Source organism: Nycticebus coucang, chromosome 9 (assembly GCF_027406575.1).
Source record: "Nycticebus coucang isolate mNycCou1 chromosome 9, mNycCou1.pri, whole genome shotgun sequence".
Taxonomy (NCBI): domain Eukaryota; kingdom Metazoa; phylum Chordata; class Mammalia; order Primates; family Lorisidae; genus Nycticebus; species Nycticebus coucang.
Window position 1 is genome coordinate 91,595,693 of NC_069788.1, and position 16,903 is coordinate 91,612,595.

The 16,903-nt window shown below is 40.2% G+C and overlaps 1 protein-coding gene across 2 annotated transcripts in view; it reads left to right on the forward strand.

Annotated features, from left to right (window-relative positions):
• Window positions 1-16,903, forward strand: part of LGMN (legumain) — a 40,777-nt gene that overhangs the window by 4,321 nt on the left and 19,553 nt on the right. For both annotated transcript variants that reach the window (XM_053600951.1, XM_053600952.1), the window contains exon 2: window positions 12,218-12,384. In XM_053600951.1, coding sequence (XP_053456926.1) covers window positions 12,247-12,384 — 138 coding nt within the window. In that variant the 5' untranslated portion in view covers window positions 12,218-12,246. The remainder of the gene's footprint in view (window positions 1-12,217; window positions 12,385-16,903) is intronic.

Genomic DNA, 16,903 nt, shown 5'->3' on the forward strand with positions numbered 1-16,903 from the left:
ACCCCATACTAATATGAATCAATATATAACCAATTAGAACAATAAAACACTAATATAGTCCAGTTTGTGGGTAGAGGGAAGCAGGAGGCGGAAGGGAGGAGGATGTATGGCAAAAGGGGGGCAGGAGGCGGGATCACACCTAATGTGCACATTGTGAGGGTGTGTAAGAGCCTCCCTAGGTGAGGGGCTCTTCTACACATGGAACTTTACCCTGGAAGTGAGAACAATGTAACCTAAAAATTGTACCCTCTAATTAATTTGAATAAGGTTTAAAAAAAAAAAAGAATGTGATTAGATATTAAAGGTGGGGGAAATTCTTGCTGAAACTGGGTTCACAGGTCAAGGGCTCAGAGGAGCCTGACTGAAGTTTGGTCAAGGAGATAGTCCTTGTCATCTGTCTTGTTTCTCTTGTATGTAGTCAGCCTACACCAGTCGCATGATAATTTTATTCTAAATACCTAGAGAGCAGAGAGTAGGATCAAACCTTTAGGTTTGGAAGGCTCTTTACAGATACCATTATCTAACTAGGTGCTTTGCTTGGCTTTGATTTGCTGTGTCTTATCCAGAGCCAGTAGCAGATAAGGGCTGGCAGTGAGGGTCGTGCCTGATGGCTGTAGGGCCCAAAGAGGAGATTTTGTGTGATAAAGAGAAATTGCACTTAAAAACAACTCTGCTTGACTCTGCTACTTAGATGGCCCTGTAACCTTGGCTTTAATTACCTGTATTGCTGGTCACAGTTTATCTAGAATGGGCACTCTGTCCTAAACCTCCCAAAAGGATTAAACCCCACTTTATGGTACAATTTTGAAGTCAAGTGGTGTCCTCTAAGGGAATCACTGACTGTCTGGTGCGGTGGCTCACATCTGTAATCCTAGCACTCTGGGAGGCTGAGGCAGGTGGATTGCTTGAGCTCAGGAGTGTGAGACCAGCCTGAGTTAAGACCAAGAACCATCTCTACTAAAAATAGAAAAACTAGCTGAGCATCCTGTTGGGCACCTGTAGTTCCAGCTGAGGAAGGCCGAGGCAAGAGGAGTCTCTCCTTGAGCCCAGGAGTCTGAAGTTGCTGTGAGCTATGATGCCTTGGCACTCTATCCAGGCTGACAGAGTGAGACTCTGTTTCAGAAAAAAAAAAAAGTTAATCGTTGACCTAGTGTAACCCTGTACCTTGTAGCCTTAGCTGGCCAAGTGGGAACAGAAGACTTACCCTTAGAGGCTGGCGAAGTTCATAAAAGTCTGTCTGTTCACTTTGACTTTGTGTGGTTCAGGTTCTCCATTGATGGCTTTTTTTTTTTAAGACAAGAGCTTTTTATACAGAGAGCCCATGAGCGTCTTAAAATAGCAGGGCAGAGAAGAGCACCGTGGGTGTCCTACTGCCAGAGGAGGCTGTGAAAGCCTGCTATGTGCTTGGGCCCTGGGGTGAGGGTACAATGCTTGTGGTTTGGGGGACTCCCAGACTTTCCACATAAGCAGCTGGGGTTTTTGTTTTTTTTTTGTTGTATTTTTGGTAACAAGCAGGTGGCTTATTGTAATAAGCACAGTCTTTGCAGTTGGATCTGTGTGCTGGTCCCAGCAGTGCTAGTTACCAGCAAGTTTTTCCATCTCTGAGCCTTAGTTTCCTTGCCTGTATGAAAAGGGTGATGATATTGTCATAGGACAGTTGTGAGCATCGTATAAAAAAAGTTTCTCACACATGGTAGGTACCTACAAATGTTCCATTCCCTCATCTGTGCACCTACATACGTGATATCAGCACGTGGCACTTTCTGGAGACTGATTTTTTTCTTTTTTTTTTGTAGTTGTCGTTGTTTAGCTGGCCCGGGCTGGTTTCGAACCTGCCAGCCTGGCCCCCTACCCACTGAGCTACGGAAGCTGCCTGCCTTACTCTTTTCAAACATTTCATAGTATCCCATTATAATGATGTACCTTAATTGGTTTAGCTAGACATTTATGTCACTTCCAGTGCTTTGCTCTTACAAATAGGATGGCTCCCTCACCTCCTATGTTCTCCTTTTAAAAGTGACACATCCCGAAAATGGAAGACATTATTCTTAGTAAACCATCACAGGAATGGAGAGGCATGAATCCTATGTACTCAATTTTGATATGAGGACAATTAATGACAATTAAGGACACCGTGGGGGTGGAGGAAGGGGAGAGCAGAGAGAGAAAGAATGAGGGAGGGGTGTGGAAAGGAAGAGCAGATAGAGGGAAGGAGGGTGGGGGTGGGGCCTTGGTGTGTGCCACACCTTTTGGGGGCAAAACACAATTGTAAGAGGGACTTTACCTAACAAATGCAATCAGTATAACCTGGTTTCTTGTACCCTCGATGAATCCCCAACAATTAAAAAAAAAAAGTGACACATCCCATTTTAAAAGTGACTCCCTACCTCTCCGGCCTTATTTTTCTTTTTTTTTTTTTTTTAATTTGGCCGGGGCTGGGTTTGAACCCGCCACCTCCGGCATATGGGACCGGCGCCCTACCCGCTGAGCCACAGGCGCCGCCCTCCGGCCTTATTTTTCTTCATTGCTCCCATCACCATCTGACAACCTGTGTATTTAAACGATTGTCTCTTCCTTCAACTCCGCAGAAGGTCTTGTCTGTTTGGTTCATTGTTCAGTGCCTGTGAGCAGCTAGTGGGTGTTCAGTCCACGTGGTTGGATGGCTGGGTGAGTGGATGTTGGAGGGAGTAGATAGGAAGGCAAGTTAAGGGAGAAGTAGATGATGACAGCTGTGTGACTGGGACCATGGAAGCGGTCCAAAATTGAGTCACAAAGAGTTAGTTTAGCAGGGATCCTTCACTTTTTTTCCATCAGATTTTCACTTTGGTAAAACAAGAATAATAGAGATGCTGCAAGATTATTTGTGACTTTGACAAAGTCAAAAATTATTTGGTAGTGTAGATCAGGAAATCACCATCTAAGACTGGCTGCTTCAGGTGCATTTGTTGCTGAGGGTGGTGGAATGATTATTTTATTTTCATGTCTCATCTTCACCCATGTCTCCATGTTTCCCAAAATAGCATTAGTGTATGGGTTTTCTAAGTGGCATTTTCTATTCAGTCCTGTACTGTGAGTCTTTTAACTTAGTGTTGTGTTCAAAGATCAAATTATGTTTATAAGAAAAAAGAATGGACTGGGTATAGTAGCTCATGCCTGTAATCTTAGCACTCAGGGAGGCTGTGGCAGGTGGATAGCCTGAGCTCAGGAGTTTGAGACCAGCCTGAACAAGAGTGAGACCCCATCTCTACTAAAAAAAGAAAAATAGAAAAACTAGATGGGCGTTGTGGTGGGCATCTGTAGTCCCAGCTACTTGGAAGGTTGAGGCAAGAGGACTTCTCAAGCCCAAGATTTGGAGGTTGCTATGAGCTAATTTGTAAGCACTCTATCTCAAGGAAAAAAAAAACAGAATGGTAGAAGGTATCATCACCACATTTTAACTATGAAAATACTATTTGTGTATTAACAAGTCACCTTTTTCTCACTGAGGAGTAACTTGTTAGTATATTAGAAGAATGAAAGATAAACTTGATTTTGTAAAAATAACCAACTGGTGCTTTTTTGGTCCTATTGCATTGTTTGCTAATTTAGGCAATTCATTGGGTGATGTCCCTTCTGTTGTTCAGTCATATCAGCCACTTGGTTTTAGTATTTTATTCTTTGTTACCCTAAATACGACAGGAAAAGTCATATACCAGTTCCCCAGAGGAAGGAGACTCTTGGGGACTAGGTCATGTGACCCAAATTCAGAAGAGACTTGTGTGCATACTAGGGAGCCCGTTGATTGTTGATGAAAGATGATAATAAGTGGCCCGGCTGTACCTGCTGTGTGGGCTGGGGGCACATTCTTGCTCTCTAGGACAAGGTCAGCAAACTGTGGCCCTGGGCCAAACAAATTTTGTTTTCATAAAGTTTTACTGGAACATAACCACATCCACAATATGTTTACATATTGTCTCTGGCTGGTTTCAGATACAATAGCGGAGTTGGATTGTTGTGAGAGAGATGGCATGGCCTGCAAAGCCAAAAATACTTCCTGTCAGGCCCTTTACTGGAAAAGTTTGCTGACCCCTACTTAGGGGAAGGGTTCTCACAGAGACTTAATTGCTGTCAGGAAGCTAAGAGTGGTGAGAGTTGTTGGTTGGAACAGCTCAATAGTCACTGTGATAACTCCCTTGGGGGGCTGCTGGAGACCCCTGGCGATGGGTGTTTCTGCTCCTTGACTCTCTCTTCCCCAACCTCTCTGTCCTTCATCTGACTGTACCTTTTCTTGGTTATTTGCCTTCCAGCCCCCCAGTGAGCCCAGGTCATGTTGTCTGGACGTTCAATGAGCCTCCTCAGGTGCACAATTACAGACCAGTGGTTTCTAGCATTGGAGGCCTACGCGTATCACTGACCTCCTCTATTATGTACCATAAACAATAACTCTGAAAACACATCTGGGGGCACCTGACTGTAGCTACTTATCCATAGACATTGCTGTGGAGCTAAAGAAATCAGAATTTAGCACCAATTCAGGCTTGTTAAGAATTAAATTGTTGGGCGGCGCCTGTGGCTCAGTGAGTAGGGCGCCGGCCCCATATGCCGAGGGTGACGGGTTCAAACCCAGCCCCGGCCAAACTGCAACCAAAAAATAATAGCCGGGCGTTGTGGCGGGCGCCTGTAGTCCCAGCTGCTCGGGAGGCTGAGGCAAGAGAATCGCGTAAGCCCAGGAGTTAGAGGTTGCTGTGAGCCGTGTGACGCCACGGCACTCTACCTGAGGGCGGTACAGTGAGACTCTGTCTCTACAAAAAAAAAAAAAAAAAAAAAAAAAAAGAATTAAATTGTTGACTACATGGGGGTGTAGTCTGTCGAACAGGATGCCAGGCTTAGGACAGAGGTGCACTAGAGCCCTCAGTGTTAGTGAAGAGGGCCGCTGCATTGCAGTGTAGTCAAGCATCAAGTTAGAAATTCTGTTGCAGGTCCTGCTCAGGTCTGCTGAATTAGAACCTGCCTCTTGACAGAATCCCCAGGTGATCTTGAGAGCACATGTAGTAAAAATAAGATGGAGTGAGTCAGGCTAGGGCCCAGATGACATGGCTGGGCTGGTCAGTTTATGTCTTACGGGACCTTCACCTCATGTCTCCCATTCTTGTTGTTTTATAAACTCAGTTTTAACCTAAAAGTATGTATCTTGAGTAGTTTATGGCAATTGATTTAGGAGATTAACTTTGGGTCATGGGTTATGTCAATTACTGTTTATTATGGGTGACGGGTTATGGCAATGACTGTTTAAGGTTAACACTGTTTAAGTAAGTGTTAATTACTGTTGTTTAAGGTACAGGTTAATAGGGTTCTTGCTTTTTATTTTTATGTATAAAATTGTGATTTTGGAAATGGGAGAACAGAATAGGTCTTAGGCTACTCTCATTATTCTCCAGAATTGCTGGGCTTCTGACAAAGTTTGGTGGACTTATGCCTGTCTCTGTATATTGGCTGACAGTGACAGGTGGCCAGTTTGAGACTCTGTCCCAAACAAATAAAAAAAAAATAGTTGAGTCAGTAGTAGTGGAGAGAAGAAATTGGGTCAGTAGTTTGGTAACAAGAGATTTTAAAAGAGAGAAAAGAACATAAAGGAGAATGAGAATAAATAAGTAGAAAAGAATAGATCTGAGCATATGTTTTTATATTTTATTAAACTAGTCTCCTATTTTTGGAAATAGGTCTTTGTTAATTTGATGGAGAATATTTATCTTATCTTTTAAGAAGTGTAGATTATAGTTTTTAGTTGCTCTGAGTGCTAAGTTATTTTACTAATAATTACGATTCCAGGTTCCCCCACTCTGGACTGGACAGGGACCCCTCTGCATTCTCTGGGCCTGGGTGATCTCAGTAATCAGACCCCTATCTCTATACACAAATGCCCCTCCCTTTCCAGCTAGTCATGGATAAAGCAGCCTGAAAGGTTCTGGGCAGGTTCTCCTTGAGTAGAGAGCAAGGCACCCTAATTCCTTGCCTGCAATCCCGCATTCCTGCTAATTTTAGGATTATTTTCTGCCTGCCTGCAGGATAGGAAAAGCAGCTAAACCCCCTGTGCTGAAGACTAGAGGGGCTTCCTACGAGGATTCCTCCCTCTACTGCTAGAGGTTCTGTTAGCCCTCTTTTGCTTATCATGCTCATCATTCTTTCTGCCTGTAAATAAACTGTATCCTGTCATTTATCTGCATGGTCTGTGGTTTCATTCTTGGAACCTCAAGACCAAAGACTTGGCTTAGAGAGAAATTCTGGCAACAATTAAGTTTTTTTTTCTTTCTGTTGGGCTGTTATGGCATTTAGGAGGCAGCAGTTTTCAAATATAACAGAGGCTGGGCTCTTGCTGATTTTTAACTGAAATGTTTTGTTTTTTTTTTTTTTTAACTGAAATGTTTTTAATGTTTGCATGGTGATATTTGAATTTTTGTTCTATTACTATGGAGAGATTAAAAATTGTCTTAATTTTATGAGTTTAAAATGGCAGGTAAAAAGCATTAAAATAATTTAGAATTATAATACACATATTATATTTAGTATATTTGCTTAGTACCATTTTATGAACAAAAAGTCTAAATTTGTAAGTTGGCTTGCAGATTACCAAGTATACTTGGTAATGAAGGATGTTAGATAAGTAAGTCTATAATATTTTGAATATTTACATGGGGATCATTTGTGTTGGTTATATATAATAAAAAGACTAGTGTAATTTACAGATAAGGTCAGGTTGGAACTTTTGACTTTGCAGTCTGGAGTTTGTTGTGTCTTTTGTTTTATTTGCATTTTTATATCTTCAGTGTCTGTGTGTCCTTGTTATTTTATGGGAGCAGGTTACAAAATATTTGATATTAAAAGGTTTTTGGTTTAGTTCTGGAAGCCATAGGGCTTGGTTTTATCATTTAATTAAGTCAGTCTAGACTTTTTCTCTGTCCATATATGATCTTTAGCATCTGGCAATTTAAGAAGAGCAAGTGAGTTATCTTAAGTTACAGAAGTCTGGTATGTGAGTTATTTATAACATCTGGTAATCTGACAATCATGCGGGTTAGTGTCAATATCATTTTAAGAGGTGTAAGGATGTTATTTGTGGAATTAAACCATAGTGTTTGATCATAATATTGTTTTTGGTATGTCGTTTAAAAAACATCAAGCATCATCTCTGTTTTTCATGCAAGAGAACACATTTTTTAAATAACTTTACCATTAAGCTTCTGCAGAGGTTTTTCTGTGTGTAGTTGACTTACTAACAGAAGAAGTAGCATGATATTTCTTTTTTGGTTGTGGATGTTACATCTTGTCATACAGCTATCTTCCAGACAGATTTCACGAGGCACCCGTGTTGGTAGAAACAAAATCAGTTTAGGATTTTTTTTATATGATCTAGATGTTGGTATAGCCAGTGATTAGATTTATTAGTTAGTGTGGCCAGGATTTGAAAGATTGGAAAAAAAGGGATGGTGGCTCTGTGTTTGATCTGCTGGAAAAAACAGGGTTAGTGTAAGCAAGGCATAGTCTGAAAGAATCGCCACGGTGGAAGATAAAAGGGAAATGAAGTAGGTTGAGCAATTTTCCTTCAGCTTCCAGTGTGCAATTGTTGAAGGGAGAGGCTTAAAAAGAAGTGCCTAAAAGGACCATGGGGAAGGTTTTAAAAGAAAAAAAGGAATTTATAGATGAAAGAGTGAGGTTTCTTGATCTGTGATTTGGGGAAAGGCTGTCTACAGGAAGTTGTCAGCTTCAGGGGCCTGGGAACTGGCCCTGGAAATTTTTATGTTCAGGTCACGTGTAGGGGCTGTCCTCTAATTGTTGGTTGTTGTTGTTCTTGTATTTGTTTTAAGACCCTTGATGTATATCTAATCTTAGTCAAGAAGGATGACAAGGCTTATTAGTTGGTGGAGGCCATGCTCTTTGCATTTGTTGATGATATACTGTAAACATATTAGTATCTTTATGTAGCTAGTTGTGGTATAGAATTATTCAGTCTAGGAACAGGTTTATAGGTACCTGTAAGTATAGGTGATAGAACATTGTTTCAAAAGACATTAAACTATGTTTTTTTAATTGGAATATTTTAGGTTTTTATAAAGGTCAAAGGTAATAAAGATAAATAAAAATAAAGGTCAAAGGTAATGCTTTTGGCCATTGAAGTTTAGTGTCTTGACAGACTTTTTCAAAATCATTTTTATTGCTAGATTTTCATATTTCACTTGCCTTGAGGATTGGGGATGACATAGGGTATGAAATGTAAATAAGTATCCCAGAGTCTTTGTAAGTGGTTCAAATTGATTTGACTTAATTTATCAAGGGATATTAAAATATGAGATAATCTTAGTTATTGATATTTTTATCATTGTAGCTTCAGATCATCTAGTTAAACAACATTCAGTCTATTTACTAATAACAGAGAGGGGAGAGGAGGGAGGATATGGGAGGAGGGAGAGTATTTGGGGGGACCTCACCTAATATATATGATGCAATGGTACATTTAAAAACTCATTAAGAAATGAGTATAATTGTGATGAATGTGTTACTTTGTTCAATGTAAACATTTCATGTTGTATATGGAAGCAGTACCCTGAACCCCATAAATGCATCAATATACAAAGCTATGATTTAATAAAAAATAATTACAAGTTATAGAAAAATGCTTTCAAAAAGTAAAAAAAAAAATAGTAACTAATAGTGAGAAAAGTTTAAATTTGGAGGTAAATTTGTAAAATTTATTTAGAATGTTAAAAAGAGAGTCTGAGTTTTGGGGGGACAGTTTTTCTCTAGATATTTGATGAAATTTATAAATCATGTATTGGGATATTATTTGGTCAGATATTGTACATTTTAGGGTAATATTAACTATATATTTTAAATTATTTTTTATTTGTGCATATCTTCCATATTATGGGAGATAAGTATAGTCAAAAGTTAAAAGGGGACCACAGGGAGCCTGTTAGCCTAATATGTAATCTCTCTGATGTTGTAAATTTATTTATTTATTTATTTTAATTGTTGGGGATTCATTGAGGGTACAAGAAACCAGGTTACACTGATTGTTTTTCTTAGGCAAAGGCCCTCTTGCAATCGTGTCTTGCCCCCAAAAGGTGGATATTGTAAATTTATTAGCAATAGGAGTGTCAGTAGAAATTAAGAAATAAGATTTTTCAATTGTGTCAACAGCGTCGCAGACTCCAAAGGCTATTTGGAGTCTGTGTACATAGTGGCAGCTTTCCTCTTGCTAATGTGCAAATTCTATAAGGGCTATACCAAGTTTGATTTAAGGCATTTTGGGGTAAGTTTTTGAGTGCCTTGAGATATTTGTCCTAAGCAACCATTGTCTGGACCTATTGGAGTTTAGACCCAGAGGCTTTATGGCTTTATTCAGCTAAAGTCTTTAAAAGAACAAGTCTAAGACAGCATTTTGATTATAGAGCAAAAGCTTATTAACATAATGAACAGAAGTGGATCTTTGGGTAAAGGTTATAGAGTCTGAATCAGTTTAGAGACTGAGAGAATACTGAAGCAAGAATTACAGCATCTCTTAGGTATTTAAATCTAAATTAAGTAATAGTTAAAGAGAAATTGTGAATCAGAGTGTAACAGAATTAAAAAGAAAGCTGAGCAGAAGTCAATCACTATATTCTTAAAGTTATTTGAACTAAATTTATGAGTTAGTTTCTGGTTTCTTAATAAAATATTTGATTTGAACATTAATTATTTTAAGCCAATTAATTAGAACTTTTAAAACATAATTTGGTAGTAAAATATTACGTATAAGTGACATATACAGATATAGACATACAGACAGAAGCAGTTTTAATCATTTTTACAAAGAATTTTTACTGGTTGGCTTTTAAATATTACTGTTCTTTTATTTAGACTATTAATCTTTGAATTATTTATTTTATTGTTTTAAGCAATTATTAGCTAGGCAATAATATGTCTTTTAGTAAGACTTTGTTATTTCTGCAAGTATTTGCTGTTTTTAGGGACTTATTATTTATACATGTACTGGTAGGCAGGCATTGTCAGAAAGTAGAGTACTTAGGTTTTTAGAAATTAAGGATCTTATCTTCATTATAAATCTTGGATTTAGCTTTTAGAATTTTTTTTTTTTTTCAGTTTTTGGCCGGGGTGGGGTTTGAACCCACCACCTCTGGTATATGGGGCCGGCACCCTACTCCTTTGAGCCACAGGCACCGCTCAAACTTTTGGATTTTTATGGTTAACTTAGGCAATGATTTATTTTTCTTGTTTAAACATATAAGAAAAGGAACAAATGGAGAAAACACAGAAATCTCTGCAAATTCTTGAAAGCTGGTGTTTGTACTCCTGAAGTATTATCAACTACTGTTTATTTTTGCCTGATGTAAACATTAGAGGTTTCTAACCGAGTCTGTTAATTTAATTATCAAATTTAATCTTAGGCTTGTTTTAGTTTTTGTTACAATTTTTTGAAGACATCAAAAATTTTGCTTAAAAAACTCAGAGTTAAGAACATAAATCTGTGGTATTTTGGAATCTCAGAGGGAACTTACCCACAAGCCTCAGTTGCAGTGAGAGAGTAAACAGGTCTGGCAGGTACCTTACACGGACTCTTGAAGTTTGGGCTCTCTGTTCCTGGGAGTCTCTGGGAGCTCTATCTTAGAATCTACTTTTGATAAAAATTATATTTAATGGAGTTTATTTAAGCAAAGAGTCATTTACAAACTGGTTAGTTGGACTATAAGTGGTTTAGAGAGACTCTAACGTTGAGAAGATTTATGAACAAAAAAGAAAGTGAGATATAAAAACAGCTGGATTGTTTACAGCTCAGCATTTGTCTTACTTACGCTTAGATGACTGGCCACCTTTGAATGGCCAACACTTTATGATCTGTAGAGAGGAAAGAGTAGAAAGGAGGGATGAATGGAGCAAACTTTAGCTGACATTTATACTTTTGACTTTTTAAACTAAAGAAACTTTGTAAGTAAAACCAATAAGCCTTAACCAAGGTTATTACTTAATTGAAGAAGTAAGAAGTATCTTAAGATGGGGACAACAGTTTTTACAAGATCTAGAAAAATCGTAAAAGCAACTTCAAGAAATGTCTTACTAGTCATGAAGAAGATGTAACCTACAATTTGATCTGGTCTTATTTCTAGGGTCCTAGCTTTTTAGTTGATCATTCCTACATAAATACTTAAAAGTCCTATATATATCTACAGAATATAGGAAAGTAAAAGCTGTGTACACAAGAAAAAAGGATCAATGAATGGCATAAGTTGCAAATATTAAACAAAAATGGGCCCTTTTTTTGGTCTGAGAATCAAATTTAGGGCTGCTGAGTCGAAGATACAGAACTTTATTAGGCTATGAGACAAACTGACCTCATTATTCCCACAGGGGCAGTATTCAAAAGATTTTTTTTTTTAATCTTGTTTTAAACCAGATAATTTGTTCTTCAGTTTTGTCAAGGGCATCTTTAGGGCTAATCACAAGATTATGTGGCTTTCTTTTAATTTCTCTATTGATACAAATAAAGCAATTGTTGTAATATGTGGTAGATATTTTTCTGACACAGTGAATTTTGTGAATGAGTTTTATCTACCGTGTCTTGAGTTGTGACCAAGACTTTAAAAGGTGCCCAAAGAACTTCCTGGATGTTCCTTGGTTTATATATATATATATATATATATATATATATATATTTTTTTTTTTTTTAAAGTTAGTTGTCATGTTATTTATCTTTTTTTATTTTTTTTGTGGTTTTGGGCCGGGGCTGGGTTTGAACCCGCCACCTCCGGCATATGGGACCGGCGCCCTACTCCTTGAGCCACAGGTGCTGCCCAAATATTTTTTATAATCTGATTTCTTTTTTTTTTTTTTTTTTTTTGGCCGGGGCTGGGTTTGAACCCACCACCTCCGGCATATGGGACTGGCGCCCTACTCCTTGAGCCACAGGCACCGCCCTCCTTGGTTTATATATTTATCTTCAACTATAGTGAAGAACGGGAGACATGAACAGCCCCCTTTTCCATGTGATGAAAGGGGCAGCAGAGCTAAAAATAGAATTCCTCTCTGTTTTTATTGTTATCCTCAACATGCTCTACCTGGTGGCTAAATGGTTATCTTTTTGACCCATTTACCATAGTACCAACCCTGAATGTTTCCACATTTGCTTAGAGTTGATGATGTTCACCTGTTGTTCATTTTTACTTGACTCTGCCTTTTTCTTTTTCAGGTTTCTGCAGTTGAACTCCAAGGCACAGAATGATTTGGAAAGCAGCTATATTGCTCAGCTTGGTCCTGGGAACTGGTGCTGTTCCCATAGATGATCCCGAGGATGGAGGCAAGCACTGGGTGGTGATTGTTGCGGGTTCAAATGGCTGGTATAATTATAGACATCAGGTAAGAAAATGAATCAACTTTTTCTTTATGACACTGGCATTCTGTAAATAATCCTGGACGTTGTTAATAGATAAGCCATTTACATACCTGTTAGGCTGGCTAAAATATGTGTGGTAAGAATGTAGAGAAATTAAAACCCTTGTACATTGGTAGGAGGATTATAAGAAGGCATAGCCATTTTAGAGAACAGTAGTTCCTCAGGAACTTCTACAGGGTCACCTTAGTTGATGCAAGGCTTCTCAACCTTGGTGCTGTTGCTAGTTGGGGGCCAGGTAGTTCTTTGTTGTCAGGGCTGCCCTGTGCACTGCAGGATGTTTGGCAGCGGCCTTGCCCTCCACCTGCTAGATGACAGTAGCATCACAAGAAGGCAGAATGTTTCCAGACAGAGCTGAGTGTCCTAGGGGCAAACTTACCCAGGCTGAGACCCACCGTTCTAACACCTTCATTTTATAGGTAAGGAAACAGAGCACTGGAGAATGGAAGTGACTTGCCCAAGTCCACACGGCAGGTAAAGGCTAGACAAGACTGACCCCGTGAAAGCATCACCAGGCTTCTTTGCCCTCCAGGCCTCTGCCCTGCTGACCTCTCCTCATACCCTCCTCCCCCATCTTTCTTGGATTTTTGCCAGATCAGCCTGTCAAAAGTTAGAAAAAGATGGCTTGGCGCCTGTAGCTCAAGCAGCTAAGGCACAGCCACATACACCTGAGCTGGTGGGTTTGAATCCAGCCCGGGCCCGCCAAACAACAATGATGGCTGCAACCAAAAAATAGCCAGGCGTTGTGGTGGGCGTCTGTAGTCCCAGCTACTTGGGAGGCTGAGGCAAGAGAATCACTTTAGCCCAAGAGTTGGAGGTTGCTGTGAGCTGTGAAGCCATGGCACTCTACCCTGGGCAACACCTTGAGGCTCTGTCTCAAAAAAAAGTTAGAAAAAGAAAAGAATTCATATTTGAGCACCCATTCAAAGTACAGCCTCCATGTGGGAATGTGAAATGGTGGAACCACTTTGGGAAACAGTCTGGCAGGGCCTTAAAAAATTAAACATCAAGGCGGCACCTGTGGCTCAGTGGGTGGGGTGCCGGCCCCATGTGCTGAGGGTGGCGGGTTTGAGCCTAGCCCTGGCCAAACTGCAATGGAAAAATGGCCGGGCATTGTGGTGGGCCCCTGTGGTCCCAGCTGCTTGGGTGGCTGAGGCAGGAGAATCGCCTAGGTCCAGGGATTTGAAGGTTGCTATGAGCTGTGATGTCACGGCCCTCTACCAAGGGTTAATAAGTGAGACTCTGTCTCAAAAAAAAAAAAATTAAACATCAAGTTACCATATGATCAGTAATTCCACAGCTAAGTTTGTACCCAAGAGAAATGAAAACATGTCCATACCAAAATTTGTACATGAATGTTCATAGCAGTATTATTCATAATAGCCAAAAGGTAGAAACAGCCTAAATGTCCTTCAAATGATGAACAAATAAATACGATGTGGGATATTCATTCATAAAAGGGGATTGTATTTGATCACAAAAAGGAATGAAGTACTCACATGTGAATTCAATGTAAGTGAACCTTCAAACCATGCTAAGTAAAAGAAACTAGTCACAAAGACCACACATCTTATGTAGGATTCCATTTAAATAAAAGTCCAAATGAGGGAAATTGATAGAGAAGGTAAGTAATTGTCAAAGGCTGGGCAGAGAGGAGAATGGGGAGTGACTGGTAATGGTTATAAGGTCTCTTTTGGGGGTATTGAGAATGTTCTGGAATTAGTGGTTATAGATACACAGCTTGGTGAATAAACTAGAAACCACTGAATTGTCTATTTTTTTTTTTTTTTTTTTTGTAGAGACAGAGTCTCACTTTATGGCCCTCGGTAGAGTGCCGTGGCCTCACACAGCTCACGGCAACCTCCAACTCCTGGGCTTACGCGATTCTCTTGCCTCAGCCTCCCGAGTAGCTGGGACTACAGGCGCCCGCCACAACACCCGGCTATTTTTTGGTTGCAGTTTGGCCGGGGCTGGGTCTGAACCCGCCACCCTCCGTATATGGGGCCGGCGCCTTACCGACTGAGCCACAGGCGCTGCCCTGAATTGTCTATTTTAAAATGCTAACTTGATGGTGTGTGAATTGCATTTCAAAAAAGCTATTACCTTTAAGAAGTCATTTAATGTTTTCAGTCTCAGAAACAAAATGCTCAGAGTATCGTAGCATCCCTGTGCTGTGCTGGGTTCTCTTCTCAGAGCACTTTACACCCATGAACTCCTTCAACCCCTGCAGTGGGGTTACATGCAGTGGGTCTGGTTCGTATTCCTGCTTGGGGAATATGAAACCATGAGACTAAGGCATAGGCTGGTTCAACAGTTAGCCCACCGTGGCACAGCTAACAAGTGGTATGGCCATTTTTAAAACCCAGGCCGAACTGTCTCGAGAGCACCCTGGCCAATAGGAGAGCCACAGTTGGTGTGGTAAATTTTCTAGTAGTCACATTTTTAAAAAGTAAAAGGGTGAAATTAAATAACTTACTTAAACCAGTATGTTCATTACTATTTCAACACATAATCAATATAAAAATTTAATAACGAGATAACAGCCAGGTGCAGTGGCATGTGCCTATAGTTGGAGCTGCTTGGGAGGTGAAGGCAGAATTGCTTGAGCCCAGGGGTTCAAGGCTGGGCTCACATCCATGAATAGCCACTGCACTCCAGGCCAAGGAACAGAGTGAGACCCTGTCTCTAAAAGAATAAAACTGTGGGCAGCGGCTGTGGCTCAAGGAGTAGGGCACCGGCCCCATATACCAAGGGTGGCAGATTCAAGCTCAGCACCAGCCAAAAACTGCAAAAAAAAAAAGTCAAGATGGTAAATTTAAAAAAATAATAAATAAATAAATAAATAAAAGTAATAATGAGCCACATTACTTTTTTTTGGTACTAAGCCATTGAAATCCAGTGTGTATTTGCACTCGAATGAATGAATGACTCATTTCTTGAGTGGTTTTTATATGATAGCCTAATAGGAAATTTAGCTTGATTAAGATGTTGTTATCTTGGCAAAATGATCCCTTCTCCTTTTGCTACTTAACCACAGACCTGACCCATTTAAAGTGGAACAACCTGAGCACGTAACTGTTCAGCCCTTGGTTTTCTCCTCTTTCTCTAACCACAGGTTGGAAAGATAAGCTATTAAATGTAGATCACAGATAGTGAGCATGCTGATTCATCAACCACCCTGGTTTTTATACAGCCACTTTAAAAACATGTTTTTGGTAAACATTATCAAGTATGGGTTATCCAATTACCCTTTGCTCCTGGAGACTGTTTTTTTTTTTTTCAAAGCATTGCTAGTTTCTCTGAGTAAAATACTCAATATTGAAATAGAATAAAGGGAAACAGAGTGAAAGATGTAGCCACCAACTGCAGCATTCATCCCCAAGTAAGACGATGGTAGCAGTAAGGCCTTGCAGAGATGATGTGCTCTGCCAAGTCACTGCCACTCGGTCCGCATCCCTGCTGGGCTGCTTCTGTCCCCAGCCAGTGCCAGCATTTGCTTTCTTGACTTTACAGGCTAGTCATTAGAGTATTTGAAAGCATGGTCCCATGGAACCTATACAGATTTTTAAACTTACTTTTTTTTTTTATTTTTTAGAGACAAAAATAAAAGGCTAGAGTGTAGTGGTACAATGATAGCTCACTGCAGCCTCAAACTCCTGGGCTGGAGTGATCCTCCTGCCTCTGCTTCCCAGGTAGCTGGGACTATGGGTATGAGCCACCACACCCACCTAGCGAATTAAAAAAAAACAAAAAAACTTTTGTAGAGATGGGCTCTCACTCTGTTGCCCAGGCTGGTATTGAACTCCTGGCCTCTCAAAGTGATCCTTCCTCCTTAGCCTCCCACAGGGCTCAGATTATGGGTGTGAGCCATTGCACTTTGCTGGTTAATTTATTATTGAGAAAGAAAAAAAAATTTAAATCAATTTAGTGTAGCCTGTCTAATGTCTATAAAGTGTACAGCAGTGTACAGTAATGTCCAAGGCCTTCCCATTCACTCACCACTCATTGACTCACCCAGAGCAACTTCTAGTCTTGCATGCTCCATTCATGGTAAGTGCCCTATCCAGGTGTATCTTTTATAGCATATTCTTAGTGTACCTTTTCTATGTTTAGATATGTGTAAGTACACAACATGCTGATCATTGTATCATAGTTGCCTACAGTACTCAGCACAGCAGCGTGTTGTACAGGTGTGTAGCCTAAGAGCAGTCAGCTATACTGAAACAGACTTGACATATTGGTCAATTTAGTTTAATGCTTTTCACTTGAAGGCTTTCAAGGGGTAGAGGGATGGAGGGAGGGGAGTTTTGGAGAACCTTGAGTCAGGGGCCCTGGGTCAGGAGCCCCCGGCCTTTGGGATAGGTATATAAATACTTGAACACAGGCTGAGAAGGACTAGTTCCCACAGGAGCTCCAAGTGTTGGGTCTTGGCCAAGGAGTAGGTGAGCTCCATCAGGAGCGGTATTAAGAGTGTGGCTTCGTGGA